General features: G+C 42.9%; 1 protein-coding gene across 2 annotated transcripts in view; it reads left to right on the top strand.

Moving 5' to 3' along the window:
- Nucleotides 1–24,906, top strand: part of RETREG1 (reticulophagy regulator 1) — a 130,073-nt gene that overhangs the window by 88,050 nt on the left and 17,117 nt on the right. The window contains exon 1 of one of the 2 annotated variants that reach the window (XM_057708520.1): nucleotides 2,057–2,659. The exons of the other annotated variant lie outside the window; for it this stretch is intronic. Within the exon in view, the coding sequence (XP_057564503.1) occupies nucleotides 2,625–2,659 (35 nt within the window). The 5' untranslated portion in view covers nucleotides 2,057–2,624. Of the gene's footprint in view, nucleotides 1–2,056; nucleotides 2,660–24,906 lie in introns of those variants that run through there. 2 annotated transcript variants of the gene reach the window in all.

Below are 24,906 nucleotides of genomic sequence, written 5' to 3' on the forward strand. Positions count from 1 at the left end.
ATTGGCTATGACGAGGGAACCCTTGGCACCCTAATCCCCCGCAGGACCGAAAGTGTCACTGGGGTGAGGAAGCCACCCACTGTGTCCTACACCTTGGATGTTGTTATCTGTGACATCCTGCTTTCCCTCTGTGCCCTTGTGAATTTCAGAAATTAACACAAATGTATTTAAAGGGGAATTTATGGTTGAAGCAAGTAATTTTAAAATGCATGAAGGAGTGCTTAAAGGAAGTATTTTTAAAGGAAACATTTTATAGTAGTAATGGGTAATTCATCTCCCACACCAATCAGTTAATTATCCTTTAAAATTGAGAGGCAGGTTTCAGGGATATAATAGTCAGTTCTGTCGTCAGCAGCAGCTAAGTTCAACAACAGTAGTCCTCAGTTATTCAAGAAATGGTACAAGAGGAGCTTAAAAGAACAAAAAAGGTAAAATTAACGGGATAGAATTGTTAGAACTGAGAATTAGTCATAGAATTATCGTTGTTGATCAAGTGAAATAGAAGTGGTAAGATACTCTCATGAACTTTTCACTTCATCAGACCTGGAATTTCTAATAACACAGCATGTTTCCCCTGAGAAGCTTGGGCACACCCTGATCTTTGGAACTCTGCTTACAACTGTTTTCTTTCAAGGTCAACAGTATTTGAGTTATGTGTTTGAGTATCTGCAGCAACTTACTCTTAGACTTTGAAGTCTAAAACTTTAGCTCTTATGTGGAATATTAAAGAATTGTCTGGAATTGCAAAATGCATGTGCTGCAAAATAGCTAACGTGCCTCAGAGAAAGTAGATAATATTTGTTTCGCCTCTTCAATTTTTTAATGCTCTAGAAATCCCTTTAGCACATATAAGTGTGAAGTATGCATTGAATATAGAGCTATTGCTAAGATTAACTATTACTAATCCTGTGACAATGGAACTCATGCTTTAAAAAGAAGAGTATATTGTTTCTTTTTTGAATGTTTTTATTTTTTATTTTATTTTTTAATTAATTTTTTATTGGAGTATAGTTGATTTACAATGTTGTTTTAGTTTCAGGTGTAGAGCACAGTGAATCAGTTATACATATACATACATCCACTCTTTGTTGGATTCTTTTCCCATGTAGGTCATTACGGAGTATTGAGTTGAGTTCCCTGTGCTATACAATAGGTTCTTATATATGTCAATCCCAATCTCCCAGTTTATCCCTCCGCCTCTTGCCCTTTGGTAACCATAAGTTTGTTTTCTACATCTGTGACTCTATTTCTGTTTTGTAAATAAGTTCATTTGTATCATTTTTTTAGATTCCACATGTAAGCAATATCATATGATATTTGTTTTTCTCTGTCTGACATACTTCATTCAGTATGACAACCTCTAGGTCCATCTATGTTGGCATTAGTTCGTTCTTTTTCACAGCTGAGTAATATTCCATTGCATATATGTACCATATCTTCTTTATCCATTCATCTGTTGATGGACATTTAGGTTGCTTCAGTGCCTGCCTGTTGTAAATAGTGTTGCAATGAACATTGGGGTGTATGAATCTAAGAAAAGTATATTGTTTCTTAATAATTAGATCTTGCTCATGGCCTTACTTGACGTTCCCAATCAGGAAAAATAAATGGTTTCAAGTTTTTATGCAAAGCTTTCTGGTTATATTCCTGAAGGGATCTCAGTAGTGTTTCACCTAGCCCTTTTGAAAGCAAAAAGAAGTGAAGTGATTTTTGTCCTTCTCTTAGAAGTTGCAGTAAACGAGGGTACCTGGTAATTAATGACTCGTATGTGATGATGGGCCAAGCTATCAAAACATCTCAGGCCCACAGCTCGGCCACGTTCCAGTGTCAGGCTGCTTGCTGATGACGGAAGGAAGTCCCTTGGAAGAAACCGTGTTGCCCAAAGGAACACATGGACTCCCATTTGTGTGCTTACTTCTGAGTTGGGAAATCTAGATGATCCAAAGGCAGAGTTTCTTGCAAAACAATATCCCTGCAAACACAATTGTTTATTGGCGTTTTCCCCCTTTTTTGTGAGTAAGGGATCTTTTTGCTGAGTGGCTGTTTCCAGAACAAACAAGCCTCTGAGCCCTTGCGGCCTGCCCACTTTGCTCTCCGCCCTCCAGCTCCTCCTGTGAGCTGGAGACCTGATGGCCCAGGCTGAGGTTTCAAGCTCGCTGTGGCCACGCTGCCCTTCGGGGGGGGGGGGGGGGTGCCTTGTCATGCCAGGAAAAAACAGGAAAGAGAAAGGGTAGGCTGGCTTAGGTGAAGTCATCCCGGTAAAGGTTAATAGCTGGGTGGTGACACCTCCTCACAGGACTGGAGCAAAAATGCTGGGCGGCCGGGCAGCACGTGCTCCCAGCTGCCTGTCACGGTCCTGGGAGTAAGAGGTGACCTATTTATTTTTAGAAGGGGACAGTCATAATAACCCGGCTCCTAGCTTCATTCAAGGCAGGCCGGCGCTTCGGACGTTTGTAAACACCTACTTTCTGAGTAGGGGAGGAGTGCTTTTCTCCAAAAAGGGAAGAACTTGACTGCTGGGGGTTTTGCCCTCCTGATAGTCATCCTTCGCGTGGAGAAGAAGCTATTGTAGCACAAAAGTGCTGCAGCCTTCTCCACTTTGTCATTATTTTCAAAGGGCAGAAATGCCTGAAGGCGAGGACTTTGGACCAGGCAAAAGGTAATTATGATATACATTTACTTTTTCCTGAGTCTGTTTCATTTGCTGGTTATCTTTTTAAAAATATTGTGACTGATTTAAAAGGTAGTTGAAATTAAAATTTAAAAAGGAGTGCAATCCCTTAATTCCAGGAAATGGAATTTTCTTTAGCATGAAGAGAGAGAGAAAATTAACTGAATATACCCTTATAGAAACATATGCCAATAAATATTTTTCTTGAGTGAGGAAGTGATGGTCTGAAGTTATCAAAAAGTGTTTCTTCCTACACCCTGTAAAATCTACTTGAGTTTTTTGATGTTTGATTTTTAACTTTAGATGGTAGTTGTTAGGAATCTAAGCTAATAAACATTTTGTAAATTGCTTGCATTTTAAAGACTTGAACATTTCTAAAGGTTAACTATTAGACCAATATACCCATTTTGGTATTACAATACTTTTGGATTTTTTTTACATAGTTCTTACCTTTGAAAATGGGATCATTGGGCCCCCATGTGCAGTACATTAACTGTATCAATGTTATATTAAAATCTGGCTCTAAGAAAGAGGGATAGACACCAGAAAGGAAGCAGGCAGTTATTTCTATTAATATGAACATAACTTGTGTCCATAGTGAAAGTTTCCATTTCTAGCCCCATTGCTGTGTTAACAAAATTTGTATAAATTGCTGTCATTGGAATTCTAATGAGGGCCATGGAAATTCAGATATGAAGTAGAAAGAAAGTTATTTAAAAAAAAGGACAAGAGGTTATGGCCAATTTTATTGTCAAAGAAAGTGGAAACTGGTAACTCTCTAGGAACAGGAAGACCACAGTATTTTTTTGTCCGTATAAGCATCCCTTTTCAGCCATGATTGTATGATGGTGGGGGGGGGGGGGGGGGGGGGGTTGATTATAATCCGTTGTAATCATGCCTTAAAAGCTACTTTTCTCTTTAGTTTTCTAGTTTTCATTTTCTTCCAAAGTCCTTCCCAGTCCATCAAAGGGGACATTAAGTTCACATTTAATTGAATAATGGAAGAGCTTTCAATATAAAATCAGACATTAAATGAAGTGCTTGAAGATGACGTTCATACAAGTGCCTAGATTTAGGACAGGGACTAATTAAATAGTTGAGAAAACATTTTCAGAGAAGTTTAGATGTCAGTTTTGGTTTGAGATGATGGGTGCTCTACCAGTATTGTATGTATCTGCCTTATGATATTTTAACATTTCTGAAAGCAGGACTTTCTCTTTTTCACTTTTCATCATGGCATTTGCACCAACTCTCTGCATAGAATTTTGCACAGAATAAACACTTTTAATAAATACTTGTGAATGGAATGTATTTGTAAACCATTTTAACACCTGCAGTAAATATGTAGGGGGCCTGCTCATTTTAGAGACTGAAGGGAGACTTGGCAGAAATGTAATAAGGGTTGCCTTAATGAAATGGAACATTCCCACAATAAAATTAAATTGTAATTAATTGTGGATAATTATAAATTTTTTTAAAATTTATTTACTTATTTATTTATTTATTTTGGCTGTGTTAAGTCTTTGTTGCTGGATGCAGGCTTTCTCTAGTTGCAGTGAGCAGGAGCTACTCTTCCTTGCGGTGTTCAGGCTTCTCAGTGCGGTGGCTTCTCTTGCTGCAGCACACAGGCTCTAGGCATGTGGGCTTCAGTAGCAGTGGCACATAGGCTCAGTAGTTGTGGTGCACAGGCTTAGTTGCTCCACAGCATGTGGGCTTCAGTAGCAGTGGCACATAGGCTCAGTAGTTGTGGTGCACAGGCTTAGTTGCTCCACAGCATGTGGCATCTTCCCGGACCAGGGATCCAACCTGCGTCCCCTGCGTTGGCAGGTGAACTCTTAACCACTGCGTTGCCAGGGAAGTCCCCAATTATAAATATTTTGAACTAGCAGTTGATGATGTAAATGAAACAAATGTAAGTTTTTTTCTAAGAACGTTTTACTGGTTACAGGATAAACATGCAAGGAGAATATATGTATATACGATATACACATGTCTAATAATAATTATTATTACCAAAGACTACTAACTTGCTGAAAGTGGGAAATGCCCTCTCACTCCTTTAAAGTAGGCTACCCCTGCCTCTCCTTTTTTAGTCTGATGAGGTAACTCCCAGCTCTGAATAGTTGGTGGTTTTCTATAAAATATACTTTGCTATGTTCTATACATATATTTGTTTTTTCCCATATCTGTGCAGAAGGTGAGAAAGGGTACCCCAAACAGGGGGAACATTTAGAGCCAGGCTAGAAGTAAAATATTACACTTGAGAGGGAATTTTACTCTTGCTAAATTTGAGATTAAATGCCATTGGACATGTCCTTTGGTGCCACACCTAAAAGAGAAATAACTAGTATGAGTCTTGAGTCTGCTGACGATATGTGTTTTTCAAGCTTGATTGCAGCAGGTTCGGGGTGAGTGCCACATTCAGGCTTCTTCATGTTACTTTAGTCCCATTTTGGAATTTGATGAACCGAATTGCTCCATAATGGGCAGTGAGCTAAATCTGAATGTAGTCAGTGGAAAGCGGCAGGGAGGCAGAGGAGAGACCCTCCTCCTTGCTGTTCATCTCGTTGCCAGTAACAAACCCTCTTGGTAAGAACCTCCAAAGACTCTGAGCCAGTTTCAAGGTCAGGCGAGGAGCGCAGAGGGTGTGAGAGAATGCCATTCTGACGCCAGGTAAGGAAGGCAGGAAGCCAAGCAGGAAGTGTCAGGTGCCAGAGAAGAAGGAAGAAAGAAGGGGCAGAGACAGGATCAAGAAATACGAGGAAAACCATCCCCTGGCCAGGGGCCTGGCCCTACGTGCTTCCTTAGCCCGCCTCCCCCCTCATTTTGGGCCCCACCTTGGAGGTAGCTGGAGAGCCCTGGATGCCTTCAGTAGCCTGCGTGGGGGCTGGGGGGTGGTATGGACAGGTGAAGCATAGTCTATTTCAGCTGCCTTGAAGGGGGTGGACCCCAGGCTACCCAGACTGAGTTCTGAATGTGTCTTATCATAGAAGCCCTTCCACATGAGATAATTCCATCCATGCTGGGTCACTCGGTGTGTGTTTATCGAGCTGCACCGAAGCCAGTTGCTGTGCCGGGTGATAGGGTGATGGGTTGGTTGGGTCTCTTGCTGTCATGGAGCACATGGGGGTGATTGACACTTAACACGTTAAAAAATAAGTAAAGAATATTTCTGATAATAAGGGCTAAAAAAAAAAAATTGTAATGTGGGAGATTATCTGGTTGGTGTGGGGATGAAAGAGTGGTTAAGAAGGCCTCTCTGAGGAAGTGTCCTTGGAGCTGAGATGTGAAGGAGCCGGTCATGTGGGGGTGTAAGGAGAGTAGAGTTCTGGAAGGGGACCCAGCTTGAGTCAAGATCCTGAGAGGGGGGTAAACTGACGCCTGTTAGGAGCAGAAAGGCAGGAGGAGACAGTGGTGAATAGGCAAGAGGGTTGGCCAGGCCCACAGCACCTCATAGGCCGTGGCAGGAAGTTGGATGTTATTCAAGGGCGTGAGAGGTTCTGAGAGGGTTTGAGGCAGGGGGCTGGGGGCTGGGGGAGGGGAGGGCCACCTAAATACTTGAGAGATGTTATGAGCTGATACATGCTTTTGTGAATAGCATGGTTTCTAACTTTTCACGGAAATGTGGCTCCTGAGGTGTAAAGATGCTCATTTTAAGAACATAACTGAGTCAGTTAATTAACTAATTGACTATGGTTGTATTCTCCACTTTTATTTTTTTTTACTTTTTATTTTATCTTGGAGCATAGTTGATGAACAATGCTGTGTTAGTTTCAGGTGTACAGCAGAGTGAGTCAGTTACACATATACATGTATCTATTCTTTTTCAAATTATAACTGAGTTTATAAGTTGAGAATTTGCCAGATATATAATTCAGAAATCAGTATAAATGACACATCAAGAAAATCCAAGGATAAAGGCTGTTATCTTAGAGATTACAGAACAGTGTGGGATCACCCATCAGGTGACAGGCCCCTGGGCCCCCTGGTGGCGGTGCAGACCTGTCCTGGGTGCTTGGACTCAACGTCAGGGGCCTTACCTTCTGCAGAAAGAGGACAGCTTTAGGCAGAGGGTCTGTCCCAGTGGGGTGGGCTCTGAGTGTGTGACACACTCCAGTGTGGGTTTTTAGGAGAAGTATCTCAGAATTCCATAGTGAGGAAAGGTGACTTCGTGTTCTGCTACCCGTGGAAGAGGGGAAAGAGCCCCCTTGCAAATCTCAGAGGGCAGTTGTTGTCCAGATTGTTCAGAAGCATCTGTTCACAATGTACCCAGATCTAGTACTTAACCAGTAAGTAGACTATTACCCAAGGACAGTGGGCAGTTTTAGCATTTAAGAAGCAAAATGTTGGCTGCTGCTAATGCAGGGCTCTCTGAAGCTTGTTATTTGACATTTTGTATAACGTAGTAAAGACTTAAAAGTTTGAAAAAGGCCACTGAGCCTCTAAAGCTGTAACTCTGTAACAGCAGTCCCTGCTGGTCACAGACCTCATTGCTCTGCTCTTCTCTGGAGTGGAGAGGTTGCCAAATATTTGGGTTCTGGGTAGACGAAGTGCTGTTGTATTTAAGAAAACCAAAGCTTTTTAAAAGCACAGTGGCCTCTTTAGTATCTGGAAATGGCATTAGCAGTCACATTGAGTCATATTCTTGGAAGGTTTAAAAGAAATTGATTTAAATATATTCTTTAATCCAGATGTTTTAATGATTCAGGTTGGTCCGATTATCGGCGTAATTTCACCTTGTGGATGAAGCCTACGCTTTGATGATACTATTTCTTTAATATATAAAGCGAGGCTAAGAAAAGCCTAACAGAGAAGTCTGATCAACATGCCCCAGCTCAAGCTTTGTGTGCCTGGACCTTCCCAAGAGCAAGCATATTTCAGCTTTCATAGGCCTGCAGAAGTCCCTATGCTGCCATTGGTTTTGAAATAGGCACAGAGAGGTGAAGTGAATAAATAAAGGTCACACAGCCATTAAGTGAAGGAGTTGCTATTTGAAGGCAGGCAGCTGCCTCCTGAACTTGTGCAGACAGACAGGTATATTGCTATATGGTGGTGATGCATGAGGTGCGTTCATGACACCCGAAAAGGTCAGTGTGGTCAGCGCACAAGGAGAAAGGAGAGGCTGGCTGGAGGTGAGTGGGGGAGGTATATGGGAACCCCTCACTGGGCCTTGTAGGCAGTGGTGTGTTGGTAAATGTCTAACAACCAGCTCTCTGCTCTTTGACATTTGTTGATTCCGATGCTGTAAGTACAACCATTGTGGTCAGTTTCCAGCCACCCACGTGAGGTCAGTGAAAGTGAGGTTCAGAAGATATGGAAAAAACTGGTTCTTGCAAACCCGCAGGGGTTGGCCCCAGCTCACAATTAGCATCTAATTCTAACTGTGCTCTGTCTTCTTCATTTGTATATCCCCAAGGCATACTAGAGATTCAGGAAAGGTTTGTCAAAGGAATGAATGATTTATTTTTCTTCCACCCTCTAATATGGTCGTGGAAAATCTCTCTCAGGCATAGGCAATATTTACCGCTTTTGAAATCCTACTTTGACCCAGCTGGGCTAATATTTGAAATTGATTAAGAGCATGGAGAACAGTGCAATCTGTCCTTGTTGCTAGAGAGTGTGTTTAGCGTGAGATATCTTAATCAGTTAACAAGCAACGTGCTTCCCAAACCCTCACGGCTCCCCGGTAAGCTTCCGGTAATCAAGCCCTGTTAGCGCTCATTTCTATTTTATCAACACCGGATGACTAATTCTTTGCTATCTCTAAAATGTGAGGAAGGTGTCTTTGGTTTCCAAAGCCAAAGGAGGGCTGCAGCTGCTGTGTGGGGGACCACGGAGAGGTCTGTCCCAGGGCTGCCGAGAGACACTGTCCCTGACAGAGGGACAGCCCCCTTGTGCAGGCTGCCCTTACTCCCAGCCTTCGGTCCCTTCATGGGCAAATCCATGTCTGGTTCCACTTGGTGTCTGCTCGCTATGGAAACCTGAGTCCCACAAGAAGGTATGTGAGGGCACAGGCTTACCTGAGGGACAGATCTCATGCCGAATGGTGCTTTCCCACTAAAAGATGTTATGACTCTTCGTTGGGGGAAACAAAAATAGTGTAGGGAAAAATATAAAGAAGAAAGGATCAGTTGTAATCTTACTACCCTAAGAAAAGGATTATTATGTCTTGTCTTCTAGTACTTCTTTGGACACATTTTCTTGGCTATGTTATGATAATTATATATGATACATACAATTTTGTACGCTGCTTTTTCTTCTCATAAGCATTTCCCAATGACATTAAAGGTTTGGGGAGCATTTTTATTTTATTTCATTTTATTTTATTTTATTTTTTAATCTTATCTCATCTTATCCTCTCCTAGTCTATCCTGTTCTATTCTGGCTGTGCCGTGTGGCATGTGGGATCTTGGTTTCCCCACCAGGGATTGAACTTTTGCCTCTTGCATTGGAAGCAAGTAGTCCTAACCACTGGACCGCCAGGAAAGTATCCTGGGGAGCATTTTTAATGCCTAGAAAATATCCTATCCTTTGAATTTTTCCACGTATATTAATACTACTCTATTATTCCAGGTTGTTTTGCCACTATGATTTTTCTCACTAGGGGAATGAGTGCATCAAAGGGTATGACGTACGAGCTGGCAGTTTCCTAACGCCTGGGTCCAGAAACTGGCCAAGCATCATTTCCACCATGTCCTGTTGGTCAAGCAGCCTAAGAATCCAGGTTTGAGGGGAGAGGACATGAACCCAGTTTTCCTTTGGAGGAACATCAATGAATTTGGGGGCTTTATTTTAAAACTACTAGAGAGAGAAAAAAAGTTTACTATTTGTTTTTATAAAATGTTATCAGTTATCGTTTGAAAGGATATCGATGGTAAAACTTACCATCTGGCTCCTTCTCTTGATTTTAAAAAAATTGTAGACCAGTGACATCTCTTCCTAACAGGAATGCTCCAGTGTCTTGATGAATGTACTTATTTATATAGAATAGCTTTCTAGTTAGTTGACGCTCACGTCTTTAAGCATAAACACCTAACTAGTTTAACTGTTCTGTGGCATGATGGCAGGCATGGTCTGTGGGATGATGCAAAGCTGTTTCCAGTCCTGGCTGCAGATTCCAACCATATCATTGACCAGCTGGGTGGCCGCTCTGAATTTCATTTTGTTATCAGTAAAATGGGGATAGTAATACTTCCTTTATAGGTCTGTCTTATAGGTTAAATATGGTAATCCACATTAAATACTTAGCTTAGGGAATGGCTCATTGTAAGTCCTCAAAAAATAGTTAATAATAATAATACTTACACAAGTTATACACTTCCCTAAGCAGCACAGAATATATGATAATACAGAGGATTTTCAGTGTGTTGCAGTCCATCCACTCTCCAGATGGTGGACTCAGCCACGGGTGTGTACAGAGTTGGTGCATTCCTGGTTGGTTTGGTCTAGATGGTCTGTTTGGATAGGGCCACAAGGAGTGTGTGTTCGGTTCACATTGTTTTGATCCTTCCTGGGATTGATTTAACCCAAGTGGACGTGGATGTCATTCCAGTGACCTGTGTTGAGTCAAAGTGTTTATCCTTCTTAGGGGAACAAGGATATCTGCCCAGTGCATCCCACAGTGAGCTGAGTAGCCACAGGAAGGAGTTCAGGGCACATGCTGTCTCTTGTCTAGTTGGTTTGTTTTAATCTTATGGGCACCGTGAATCTTCTAAAGGATCTCGTTTCCATCTCTGACTTACCCATTTGAAGGTAAAATTACAGTTCACTTGTAGACAGTATATGAGACCCTCTGGATGCACTTCTGTATGCTCTTTTTTCCCTGGGCTTTCCTGTTTTCTCTCCCATCAGGCCTTTTAGTTCCTTTGTAGGGCCACCACCCGCATGGCGGCAGGGTTTGTGTACAAGGCGTCCAGCTGAGAGAGCCAGTGGGGGGCTGCCGTCCATCCCGGGTTCTACCCCCAAGCCCTGTGCGCTCGTGTGGGGCTGCGTCTCCTGGAGAAGGTGACCATTTTGTACAAATACATCCTGTGGACTAATAGGCTTTGCTCCTTGAGGTGTTTATTTTATCCCTTGTTCTCTGTGTACGTTTATAAGCAACCTCAAATCCTCTCTGCACCAGACTGAGATAAAGTAATTACCAAGAGAACAGCCTCGGCTGCACACAAATTCAATATATATATTCCTATGAAGAAGCAAAAAATGAAGCGCTCCACTCACCTAGTTCTAAACTTAAGACAAGGGGACAAAAAGCAGTTCACTTCTGGAGAAGGTCAGTTATGGGTTGGAGTTAAGGTGAAAGAAATTCAATGCCTCAGTGTTGTGTTTGAGAAAATAGGGCTTCAGCTTGCAGTATTTAAAGAAAGGTTGCTTTGAAAATCAGAAATTTTCTTCAGCAATCACACTTCCCTTTCAACTAAAATCAAGGGATTTCAGTTGGTTTCTGGTGCCGGTTGGCCACGTCGCAGCCTAGTAAGAATGTATAAGAACCAGCCCCAAGTCAGAGGAAAGACCTTCAGGCAGAAGGGAGTTAAAGCCCTGTTTATGTTTCTTCAGCTGTTCTTGTGAAACCACCAGTGAACTCTGAATAGGAAAATAGAAATGACCTCCTGGGGGAGTCCTGGCTCCTGGCTCTTCAGCCGGAGTGACCTCATCTCATCCAGTGTTTTGTTGAGTGAGCTGACCAGGCCCTGCGTTTCTACCTGAGCTGCTCCTCCATGTGTTTTTTCTAATTTCTCTCTCATCCTCTTCTGCATCCGTTCTCTCTCTAATCTCTTTCCTCTGGTACCCCCACACCAGGAGCTGCCTTCTCACCCACGGCACCCACCACCTCTGGATCCCAAATTGGCAGAGTCGAGGGGATAAACCCGGATGTAGCAACGTGTGGCAATACATCTAGGTCACAAAGTGTCCTGATGCAGACGTTGGGAAACAGTGGGGTAGGGTGTGTCCTGGCTGTTCCTGGGAGACACACATGAGCTCAGTGTTCAAGAGGACAGAGGACAGGTGTTATCCTTAGGGGGAGACTCCCGTGAGCCTTCCAGGCCAGAACACACTCCTTCCCCCCCCACCCCCAGCCTCACTTTTACAAGATCAGTCTGCCCTGGGCACGACTGTCACTCACTGGGACGGTGCCACCGAGGGCTATTAAAGATGTTGTTCTGTGACGTCAGCGCGTCTTGGGGAGAGATCAGCAGACGGCAGAGTCTTCGTCTTGGAGGGGGACTGCAATTGTGAGTGTCCGATATGGGAAGAGGTGAGGGAGAGGCTCGGACCCCTGCTCCGTCCTCTCCCCCGTAACTGTGGTTTATGACAGGTTGCTGTGTTTCCAGGGTGGAGGCTGGTCCTTGTGGTCGTGCTGAAGAGGTGTCACGTCGTAATTACCAGCGTGAAGCAGCTTCTTTGCTAGCTGTGAACAGAAGGAGCAGCTGCGCACAAGTATTATCCTGTGACTCAGGAAGTGACATCTCCTGCTGGTGGTTTAGTTGAACTCTAAGCAAGTGTTTTATTTTTGACAGGAAAACAAATCCATCTATCAGTGGAGTGTCTTCACATTATGTCTATAGAAGTTATACCTGTAAACTCTATCTTCAGATAAGATGAAGGGATTCCAAATGTGTTTCTGTATTTTTGGAAATTACTAACGTCTGCTACTGAGCATATTCTGTGCAGGGTTCACTAATTATGTGCCGTGTGTATGTTTAAACGCGGTGCCTCTCTTCTAAGAAATTAACTTGGTGTTTCTGGAGTAGCTTGTAATGTAAGTGGTGCATAACCTTCCTTCCAAAGTAATTAAACTGAACATGAATTCCAAATAGTCATATTTTCCCCATTTTGTAATACTTTGAAAACTTCCTTTTAGAAGTGTATTTGTTTGTGCGAAGAAAGACTTTGAGACGTAGATTTCGTTATAAAAGGCATACACACATCAATAGATTATAAACCTAGAATTAATTGAGTTGCTTGCTGAAACAAGAAGAGATTTGCTCAGTAAACTAAGATATGACAAACATTGGCAGCAACAGTAAAGGAGGTAACTGGTAATCCCTTTTTTGAGCACCGCAGAGAGGAAAATGGGAGGCGGTTTGTTCCATAAGGTAAGTGTTGACAATCTGATGGCAAATGACTTCATTCTTTCATGCCAACTCCTATAAACTGGAAATGGCGCCTGGAGCTCTCACAGGGTTGTGAGGCCTCGTCGGGGAAGGAAGGTTCTGGAAAGAGTGTTATGACGCATTAGCGTGGTCTGCCATACTTGGGGAGTGTGGAGTGGTTACGTGGGTGGAGCCCACTGCACCAGAGTGAGGAGCTGGGCGGAAGGTGGAGGGGGTGGGGCTATAATCGTTACGTAGGTAAACTGTGAAGGACCCTAAACGTTAGCAGTGATACTGATGACACCTTGACTTTCCCCCTCCATCAGATATCGATGTTCTGACGCTTGAGATGTTAGCAACTCTACCCAGGAAGAATCTGCCAGTTAGATGCCTTTTGCTAAAGCCTGGATAAACTTCTAGGGCAAGGACTATTTTAAGACCAGAGGAAGGCTTTCTCATTCTAATACTTGACAATCACATCTGGCATGCAACAGCCTCACCAGTAATAGGACCAGAAATTGTGTGCTTATGTTTCGTGTATTATCGGCAAAAGGACTGCTTTTTTTAAACCACAGGCTTGGGAGGCTGGCGGGTTGGAGCTGGAGAGACCTGGGTTTGGATCCGGGCTGCTGCAACTTCTTGGTTGTGTCTGCTTTCTCATCTGGAAAACAGGGGCATTTTATCCACCTTGTCAGATTGCTGTGAGGATTAGAGAGAATATTATTAAGCTCCTAATGCAGTTCCTGGCACTTGGTACATGCATAGCAAGTAGAAGGTGTCCTTAGACTAGAAACCCTGTGAATGGTTCCCGGTCGGCTTGCTGGGCTAATCAGTGGTCCCATCACCACTGTATAACCACATGGCTGAAACCCATGACACCCTGAACCCAGCAGGTCAGTGCAGTCCAGGGGGCCACATCTACCCCACAGCCTGTTTTTTTGATATAAATTTATTTTATTTTTATTTATTTTATTTATTGGCTACGTTGGGTCTTCGTTGCTGCTCATGGGCTTTCTCCAGTTGTGGAAAGAGGGGGCTACTCTTCGTTGCGGTGCATGCGCTTCTCATTGCGGTGGCTTCTCTTGTTGTGAAGCACGGGCTCTAGGCGTGCGGGCTTCAGTAGTTGCAGCAGGCAGGCTCAGTAGTTGTGGCTCTCGGGCTCTAGAGAGCAGGTCCAGTAGTTGTGGTGCACGCTCCGAAGCATGTGCGATCTTCCTGGACCAGGGATCGATCCCATGTCCCCTGCATTGGCAGGCGGATTCTTAACCACGGCGCCACCAGGGAAGTCCCCAGCCTGTTTTTATAAATCTGATTTTACTGGAACACACCATGCTTTTCCATTTGCAGGTTGTCTTGGCTGCCCTCACACTGTAATGGCAGAGTTGAGAACACAGAGTGTATGGCCAACAGAGCCTCAAATATTTGCCCTCTGGCCCTTTACGGAACACGTTTGTCTCCCCTGCTCTAGTATATAACCGCTTCCAGCATCTGAATTGTGTGCTTAGTGAGTCAGTGTGTTCACACTCAGATCTCTTAAGGCCCATTGTTGTTGCTACTGTAATTGCATAATTTTAATTCTAAATTATGTGAATGGGTGAAATAAGAGATCAAAAGCAGCATTATTGTGCGACAGTCTACTGGTGGTTCCCACATACTCGACTTGCTTTCCTTTCCTAACAGAATCTCAAGTTTCAGCCAGATGATGGCCACCTGCAAGTGAACTACATTTCCTAGGCTCCCTTGCAGCCAGACATGGCCATGTGACTACATTCCCGCCAGTGGGAGGTGGGTGGAAGCTTTGCATGCAACTTGCAGGCCATGACTTCAAAGGGAGAGGGAGTGCCCTCTGCTTCCCTTTTCCCCTCCTTGCTGGCTGCAGTGGTCCATGGGATGACTGTGTGATGCTGTGAATACAGAGCAACAAGATGGAAAGAGCCTGGGTCTTCAGAGATCCTGTGTCAGCCCTAGACCACTATGTTCTGCTGTCCATGAGGGAGAAATGAAGTCCTCTCTTCTTTAAACCCATCACTTTGACCTTTGTTTGCTACAGCAGGCAAACTTCTTTCTTAATACATACAGTTGTTTATCCCTAAGGAAACTGCTGTATGTTTTAGAAAGAATCAGGGCCAGTTGCGAATAAATAATGCTTTTTGAAAAAAAGTGGACAAACAACTAAAAAGGTTGGTGGGGCATAGGCATAAAAATTGAGAATGGTCCTTTATGTGGGTTGTTTGACTTGTCATGAAATTCTTGCTCCTCTTTAAGTAAATGAAACGAGGAATCATGGGTAATTCACGGGGATGTGTTTTATGCCAGAACATCAGTCCTCATTCCAAGCCCTAACTCAGCTGGCACTTTCATAAGTCCCACAGCGCGTATTCGTAAGTTAGTATTTACGGGATTGAGTTGACTGCCCCAAGAGTGTACTGCTTGGTTTGTTAGTCTCTACTCAGCATTCAAGTTCCACCCTGAGTCTGAGAATATTCATACCGATTTCTCACTCATATGGTTGATAATTAATCACCTATACTGGCCCAAAAAAAGGAATAGGAAAGTTACCTAGTATGGAAAAAGCAGCTTAAAAGTCACCATTGTTTGCAGCAGATAAAGATAAGCTATGATAGCTCTTTTAAACCCCATGAAGAAAATCTGAGAAAGGAAGTTTAATGACTCCCAGATAATTAGGCCCTGACAGTTAGGGGCACCCATTGTTTCTGGTAAATTTGCCTTTAACCTTCTAACCCCCATCTCTGCGGTCTTCTGCTCCATGTTTCCAATGAAATCACAGGTCCTTGCTTTGACCAAACACAACATTTCTACTTGTATGCTTTAGTGACTTTGCAAAAGAAAGGTAACAAATCAGTGAGGGTTTGAGCATCGAAGCTACCCTCGGGGTCCAGCTGACGGAGCCTGCAGAGGGCAGGCTAGCGGGGAGTCTGCTCTGGCCTTGCAGTCCCCAGGGCCTGGAAATCAGCAACCCATTGTAAAGCAAAGATGGACTTCCTTATATGGCTTTAAGTTTCTCCATTAAAGGACCACAGATATTGACATTTTACATCTTTAATATCCTCACAGTCTCAGAAAATGGAAGCTTATAAAGAGGTCCATTTGCTGGGACCCTCTTTCGGCCTGAGATCTGACACGTTGACATCAGTACTTGAAAGGTCACTGATAGCTACTGGCTGAGATTCTCTTTCCCGTCAGTACCACCAGGGATGTGTTAAGGGATATTGCCAGCTTTAAATATTCCTCTCTCAGGTTGACATCAATTTCTAAATCGACTCTTTATAGGAGAAAATAAATGGTTATTTCATAAAAGTGAAGGACGTATTTAGAGTTTTCCTAAATTCAGCCTTTCAGGTAAACACGTGAGTGGATTATAAAATCCTTGAGCAGAATGTGTCATCGATGATAGAATCCAGCAGTACTCAGCCGGGGGCCCCGGACCCTCTCAACTCCTGAGATATTTCGAAGGGGACCATTATCCAAAAACAGTTAACATCCGATCTTGTAATTTTATAGACTCGAGAAACCCGAATTCCTCCTGTGGACTAGTCAGAACGGCTTCCCAGGGACTTCTGTGTCCCTGATCTGTGTGTTATTATATCCATGCATCCTTCAGCATAATTCATTAAAAGAACATTCATTTCATCTCCTCTTATGATTCCAAAGAGTCAATGCATAACAGCATTCACAGAGTTGACTCATTCCTGGCCTCTCTGGCTGTCTGTTCAAAGTGAACTTCGTTTTTACGCGAACCTAATCATATTCCTAATGTCTGGGGTGTCTGGTGGCTACCACGTGCACGGGGATATCTCAGGCCACGTTGGTGCTGGATAGTTGTGTTCAAGATTACATAGATTAGATGGCACAGGCTTTTGTTCATGACAAGGGAAGCAGAGGCGTATATCTGTCTTTAAAAACAATTCACTTTTCTAGAACCCAACGTTTTGATGAGGCATTTCTTCCATTTCTTCAAAGTGCATGGTAGTATGAGCTAGAAAAAAAAAAAAGAATGTGTATAATAAATTCAGTTCTGTTCAAAATACAGTTTTGTTTTGTTTTGTTCTTATACTTTTTTTGGCCACACAGTATGGCACGTGGGATCTTAGTTCACCAACCAGGGGCTGAACCTGTGCCCCTGGCATTGGAAGTGCAGCGTCTTAACCACTGGACCGCCAGGGAAGTCCCCAAAATACAATTCTAGACATAGAATATCTTTCAAAACAACGATTAGAAGATCTCTCTCTGTCTTTCAGTGCATGATTGTTTAAAATACTCGTGGTGTTTCATTATGGTGATTTTCTTTGACCATCTGGCTCCCTTGGTTCCATTTTGGCTGTAATCAGTTCCCTGAAGACTTGTTGCCTTTGTGGCTCTCACCTAGGCTGATAAGCTCCCAAGGAACTCAGGATGAACTATTTAGCACCACTTAACCGATCTACTTAACTGGGTGGAGACAACCCTTGGAATGTCCAGGCCCTGTTAAATGCCATTTCACAGTAGTTTTGTCCTTCCTGTTCTGGATGGTTCTCACATGGGAAAAGTAGGTGATTAAGGTTGATCAAAGAGCTATTTCAGCTTACGATAGGCTCTTACCAAGCCTATTTCATGTAGTTAAGTTATAGTGTCAGAGAGGAAGAAATCTTCCTCTGACCTTCTAGGTTCTTCTGGCTGGTCTAAGAATTAAGTTGACACAAGACAGATTAACAGGAGAAAATCAGACAAAAGTTTAATAACATGTACACATGGGAGAGACACAGGGGAACTAAGTAACTTACCAGAATAGCCAAAACCCTCACCTTAACTAATCTTCAGCTAAAGACAAAAGAGGACGTTGAGGGTGGTGGTTTCGCACTTCAAAGGCTAGGAAGGCAGTTGACATGGAGATAGAAAAGCAAATGTTGGGTAAATAAAGGTTTGCAGGGCCTGCAGAGACAATGGGACACAGAGTGGGCGCTGCTTTCCAGACCCTGCTGAGAGTTTCTCCCAGCACACTTAGCCCATGTGCTCCGCAGATTTCTCTGGTGCTAGCTTCCTTCCTGGAACAGTCCCTTTTGTCTCCAATATTTTAGGCAATTGGGAGAAGGTCAAAGTTTCTTCCAGAGTCTTTTGGGTCTTGATTGTTTTCAGCTGGAAATAATCCGCAAGCCGAAGAGACAATTTGGGGTGGCCAGTTTTGTACCCCTGAGATAGAGTACAAGCAGAGCATGAGATAATAATACATTCTGTATGTGTATAAAAACAAGAAGGCATTTAACATTTTACCGACTAGCCAATCCAATGAACAGTGACCTAGAGGACGAGAAGTAAAGGGTATGGATGTAACCTTGTGCCTGAGAGAGCTGTGGGGGGTGTGAACACACCCATAGTTCCCTACGACATCCGATTCAGTGTCGGTGGCTTCCTAGAGATGGCTGGAATATTGGGCAAGCAGACCATCTCCAATATGCTGGCTTGGTGGTTTACCCACCCAGAGAGCACACGCGGCAGACATTAGATTCTCCTGAACACCACAGACAGGAACTTGCCGTCTTGGGGCAGACGTGAGTGTCTGCAACAGGTGAAAATGAAGGAGGACGAAGGAGACGACAGGCACCTCCCTCACCGGCATAATAAGGTTCAGCCTAGATCATTCCAATCTCACTTATTTGCACGGAACTACATTGCACAAGGGAATACAAAATTTTAAGAATGAGGTTTTCTGAGCAAATTAATAATGTGAATGGAAGTGAAATGTTGGAGGAACTCTTTAAATCAGTGTTTGCAGGAAAACCCTTCAGGTATAAAATGCACAATGACGGTTATCACGGTGGTGAGAGACACACTGAAGGCGACTTTTTTTTAGTTAATTATCAGCCAGATTCTTATTGCTGTTCTATGTGTATGAGGAAGAAGGGGAGATGCAATCCTGTAGAAATTCTCCCTCTAAAACAGACAGGCTCTATGAATTACTTTTTTGAATTTTGTTTCTTTAACGAAATTATCACTAGGAGAAATTTCTTTTGAAATTTGTACTCATTCCATAGCATCAACCACTGCATACCCTCCCCAGGCAAAAGAGGCCTCCTCAGTAACCTGAGCCCAGATCCACTTCTCCCTCCCCGCCACATACTCCTTTCTAGGTCGTGCCCTCCCCACCCCCAAATACATAGCCACCTTCCTGCCATGCTGCTGTTGAGTATTGCATCGTACTCTTTTACCATTAAACATGCAGTATGTGCACAATAGCTGATTGTTAAAAATGTGCTTTTGAGGGAGGCCGATGGCCAGTTTAGCAAGCAAGAAGACATAATGTGAGTCTCATTTTTTCTATGACTGGTAACAGTGATCCTCTTGGTAAGGATACCTTTCTTTAAGAGTCACCGACCTCATGGACCGGCTCTTAAATGAAGATAAATGGGAGATGCACTCTTTAAAGGACTAAGGTGGGACTGTAGCCTATTATTGAACAGTGTAGCATTTTGAAAAAATATCTCAGTGTCTGATAGTCACTGACTGCAGGTTTGCCATACTCCAAGGGACTCCCTTTAACACAAAGGCTGACAACAGCTTCTCCCTAAAATAAGAATTTTAATTGGCCTTCATAAAACAAAGCCCTTTGGAGGAACATGATCATTGTTCAGCCCATTGGGGTTGTATATACCTGTTCCAGCCCAGCGCAATGGGTAAGGTCTCTCAAAAAACAAAATGAGGAACTATATCGTTAATGAAAAATTTTGCACCACAGTAAATATATTCTTGGGGCTTCCCTGGTGGCGCAGTGGTTGAGAATCCTCCTGCCAATACAGGGGACACGGGTTCAATCCCTGGGCCAGGAGGATCCCACATGCCATGGAGCAGCTAAGCCTGTGCGCCACAACTACTGTGCCTGCGCTCTAGAACCCACACAGCTACTGAGCCCGCGCTCTAGAGCCCACACAGCTACTGAGCCCACGTGCCGCAACTGCTGAAGCCTGTGCACCTAGAGCCTGTGCTCCGCAACAAGAGAAGCCACCGGAATGAGAAACCCATGCACCCCAACGAAGAGTAGTCCCTGCTTGCTGCGACTAGAGAAAGTCCATGTGCAGCAACGAAGACCCGATGCAACCAAGAAATAAATAAGTAAATAAATAAATTAATTAAAAAAAAAGAAATACATTCTTTGGTATTGTCACAGAAGCTTAGGTTTCATGTAACTAGGACAAAGGTAAAAAACAAATAAAAAAAACCAAAAAAGCAAAACACAGGGAGGAGACATTTCCTTTTTTTTTCTTTTGACATTTCCTTTTGACTCCAACTATGGTAAACTCTGATGGTTCTTCACTGGAAATTGTGGCCCCCAAACAGAATGCAAAGAAAGGTTTATATCTGAATTAGCAAACTTGCTGCACAAGAACAATTTCTGTTTTCCTTGGGGAGTGTTATGGTTCTCAGATATTGTCTGTCCTTCAGGGATAAAGTAGAAACCTTTCTTACCTCAAGGGTAGTGATTAAAGCAAATCTGGGTGTTCACAAATGAAAGGGTGTTTAATCTCCTGCAGGTCTCAAGTAGGAGCTTGTTTGGAGCTAGTAATGGAATTTAAATTGGTCATGCCCTGGGCTTATGAAAGTCTACTTGTTGAAAAGTTAACAAAATTGAAAACGCTGGAAAATAACTGCTACTGGCATGTGTTCAAAGAAACTAGTCATATAAGAAGTAACATGACGGGCAGTGGAGGGCCAGGCTTCCAGATGATTTCGGTGGATTGGACAGTTGATAATCTCTGCACCCAGGGAAGAGGCAAAGCAGAGAGTGAGGTGAAAGGAAGAGAGGGGCAGTTTCACAGAGTAACTGATCTCTAATTCATTTGAAACTTAAAGAGAAAACGCTCCAAATAAAACACCAAGTTGCCCAGAGAGGGGTGAGGCTCAGCTTCTCAGGGCAGGAGGAGCCCACACCCAGGTGGCGCCTGCTGGTCCCTGTCCCGGGGAGAAGTGGTCCACGTGGTTCACTGGTCTGAGAAAGTGACAGTTTCACATGGAGTGCTATGTAATTTCTTAATCTTGTGTTTGCTTATTTAATCCTCCAGTTGACATATTCTTACTTGCTTTGTCATGGTTCTAATTCTGTGAGTGTTTCTGCGGGGAAACAGATCCCTGTTTTTATTTTGTTTCTCTGCCTACACACAATCACACGCAAACACGCCCGCACGCGGAGGAACACGCCATGGATCCAGAGGATTAAAAACCATTCTAACACATCGCACTAAGAAATGTTCACATCTGTAACGGGAGACCGACTGACCTTTCTAAGAAAAATTCGGCAGGACTTAACATCAACAGATGTTCACTACCAACAGAGAACATGAGACCATTAGTCACCAGCCGAGAATGACAGGGCAGTGAGGGCTCCGGGCCAAAGCATATTTATAGGTGCGATGGGTGAAGCGGCTGTTTGTACCAGTTGCTAGGGGACAGCTTAGGTTATAACAAATCCCCTTTTACGAAAGTTTGTCAGTATGGGATGTTGACGTTGTTAACTCTCTGTCAAATATGGTTTGGCTTTGATTTCCAATTCCTATGGATTAAAAATAAAATCGAATAGTGTAAAATAATGTATTTTCTCTGGAGGTACTTTGATGGTTCTTCTAAAGATCTTTGGAAATGGTTATTGCAATGTGAGTTCTTAAGGCTATGGAAAATCTAAAAAGGGACCAGAAAGAGGGTGTGTGTGTGTGTGTGTGTGTGTGTGTGTGTGTGTGAACGAGTGCACATGTGTTTGAGAGGAAACAGCAATAGCTGAAAATACTCTCCCGTGGATTGAGGTTGCCCAACAGAAACGAACAAGGGACTGACTTTCTCTATCCTGACAGAAGCGTGGATATTCATGGGGTTTCACGTTCTGGCCAGCTTCACAGGCCCCAGTCCTGTCTCCACGAGTCAGTCACACAGGTGCTTGTGGGTCATGTGAGAGTAACACCTGCAGAAGGTGCGCCTGGATCCAGGGTTCCCCATGGAGAAGTCAGGTGCTAGGATCCAAGTTTTGCCAGAGGGAATTCTACACAAAATACTAATTTCCAGTTCAGGAAACACTTGAAATAAATGAGCCCTATTTCCTAATTACCTGATTTCGAAGGCAGTTTAATTCTGCATTTCCAAGAAAAAAAAAATTAAAACTATTCCATGTAAGTGAAAGTTGGTTTCCACATTTTTTAGACTTTTTGCCTATGACGTAGTCTTACACGTATAAAGGCATACACACTAATTATTGCGATAGGTAGTGTACAGAACCATTCAGAGAAGTGAGTACAAATCATATGTGGTGTCACTAAACTATTTGTGATTTGTTTTTCTTTGTTTGATATTCGTTCATTGTTTATATCCATTCATTCGATATTTTATGTGTCTCATAGAAGTCAAGTTCTGTCAGCTGCTGAAGGCAGAGCCATATCTGTGAATCCCTTCTGGGCATTTAAGTCTCATGAGGTGTCAACATTACAAACGTGAAGTAACTACAGTTGATAAATTGCTACAAAAGGAAATGATGTACTGATGAGGGTGGGGGTGGGGGCTCAGGTGGAGAGATTCAGGGAGGAGATGCACATAGTGCTTATAACACAGCGCCTGGCCTGGGAGAGCCCAGCAGAGGATGATGGAGATCACGGGTTTCATTGGCACAGGACATGGACTTGCTTTTGAGGGTCCTGGCTTAGAAACAGCAGAAGCGGTGGTGAGAGAAAATAGGAATCTTAACTCTCTGGTCCCAAGCTTCACCTGGGAACCAAGGTGCTTCTTCAGTATCTCTATTTCTGTGGCTCAACCTTCAGGGAGTCCATAATCCGTTCACGTACTGTTCTAGTGTTCTTTCCCACTCATCTTTGGAGCGATGCCGAGTTCCACTCCAGGGAGCTCTTCCTGTGTCTCACCTCCCATTATAAGTATTCTCAGTTCCACTTATGAAGGCCCTGTTTTGTGTGTTTTTGTTCTGTGACCTCAGCAGGATAAGTTAATGTATCTGAGCCTCGATTTCCTCATCTGTAGGATGGAATAAATGATAGGACCGCATGCATAGGCTGGCTGACTGCACTCATAGGATTGACTATGATAGTAAGTTTACAGCACATGGGACAGTGCCTGGCCCCTGGGGAGTGTTAGCTGTTGCTCTTATCTCACATGGCCTGGAACCCCCTTTACTTGAATTTGTCATCAGCTGCCTTGCTGTGAATTTTTTGCACTATTTCCATCTTTCCAGTCTACTAAAACTATCACCTAAATAGAACTGTCATTCTAAAAAACACAAATTTGAAAAGATACATGCACCCCACTGTTCGTAGCAGCATTATTTACAATTGCCAAGATACAGAAGCAACCTAAGTGTCCATCAACGTGTGAATGGATAAAGAAGATGCGGTGTATACGTACAATGGAATGTTACTCAGCCATAAAAATGAAGGAAATTTTGTCATTTGCAGCAACACGGGTGGATTCGGAGAGTATTATGCTACATGAAATAAATCAGACAGAGAAAGACAAATACTGTGTGTTCTCACTTACATGTGGAATCTAAAAAATACAATAAACTGATGAATATGACAAAAAAGAAACAGACTCACAGATGTAGAGAACAAACTAATGGTTACCAGTGGGGAGAGAAGGGGGGAGGGGCAACATAGGGGTGTTGGGGTAAGAGGTACAAACTATTAGGTAGAACATAAGCTACAGGAATATATTGCAAAACACAGGGAATATAGCCAATATTTTATAGCTATAAACGGAGCATATCCTTTAAACACTGTGAATCATTATATTGTACACCTGTAACGTATAATGTTGTACATCAACTATACGTCAATAAAAATAAAAAAATACAATGAAAAAAAGTAACAGAGGAAACCATTCAGGTACTATAAACTAAAAAAGAAAAGTAAGTAAATAAATAAATTGTCATACTAATCTCTCTGTGGAATCGTATTCCATAACTCTTTGTAATAGTTGTTTCTACCTTATAATTTAAAATATATTCTACAGTTCCCTGTTACCCGCTCCCCGCCCTCCCGGAAAAATGTAGCAGTTTCTTTTCTTTTTTTTTTTTAAGAACTTTTATTGAGATACAGTTAACAGACAATAAACTGCATATATTTAGAGTGTACAATTTGGTATCCCAATCTCCCAATTCATTCCCCCGCAACCCTCCCTGGGTAGCACTTTATTTTCTATTGCAAATTCCAGAAGCCAAACTGAAAGCAGCTGAAGGCAAGAAAGAGAACGGGCTCCACAAAGAGGACGTCCCTGTTTGAATTTGTTTTGGACTCAACAGAACCCAGGAACTCAAACTCAACCATCAGGGCTCATTTGTGCCCTCTACCCCCACCTCACACTCCTCCTCCTTCTCTCTCTTTCTCTGCATCTACTTCACAATTCCTGTCTCAAATCTCCTCAATTATCTCCTCAAATCTAAAGCTCAAGAAATATGTGAAAAGATTTGAGCTTTGATATATTAAAAAATCTTTTTTTTTTTTGCTTTGAAAAATTACTTTCAGTTATGAAAATACCTTCTGACTTTTAGGTTCACTAGTGTAAACTAAAGAGATTTATTATCCTGTAAAATATATAATAGTGAAAAGGTAGTATCTTATATTCAACAGTCTCTCTTCATATATCCAATCCCCAGCTTAGTTTTTGAATGTTTTCCCCCCCAGTAGCCCTGGATTCAATGAAATGTCATTTTATAAACATGAGTTTCATATATAACATGAGCGAGAGAGAAATCATTTTGGGGTCACATCTAACCTTTCACTCGCTGGGTTGAGGCTGTGCCTTAGTCATCTTGAAATCCTTGAGGCGGAACTGGTGACAGACAGACAGCTGCACTCAGTGCATGGTGATTGAAATGAACCGAAGGGAAGTGATACTGAGACAGGTTATCCGTTCTCTGCCAGGATTCATTTATTTCAGCATTATTTTTGGTTGTGCTCAAAGACACTTGGGGTGAAAGAGATGAACCAGCCTGCTGGCACATGGTCTCTCCCCCAGAATTACTATCTATTTTTAAAGCGCACCCGGGTGTCACATTTCTTAGTCTCACAGAACCCCCTAACGGGGAGAACTGTGTGCTGCACCCTGGAAGCCAAGTGCATTTGAAGTTCATATATGCAGCCCTGTGCAAAGGCTAATTTGTCT

The sequence above is a fragment of the Hippopotamus amphibius genome, chromosome 15, assembly GCF_030028045.1.
Source record: "Hippopotamus amphibius kiboko isolate mHipAmp2 chromosome 15, mHipAmp2.hap2, whole genome shotgun sequence".
Taxonomy (NCBI): Eukaryota; Metazoa; Chordata; class Mammalia; order Artiodactyla; family Hippopotamidae; genus Hippopotamus; species Hippopotamus amphibius.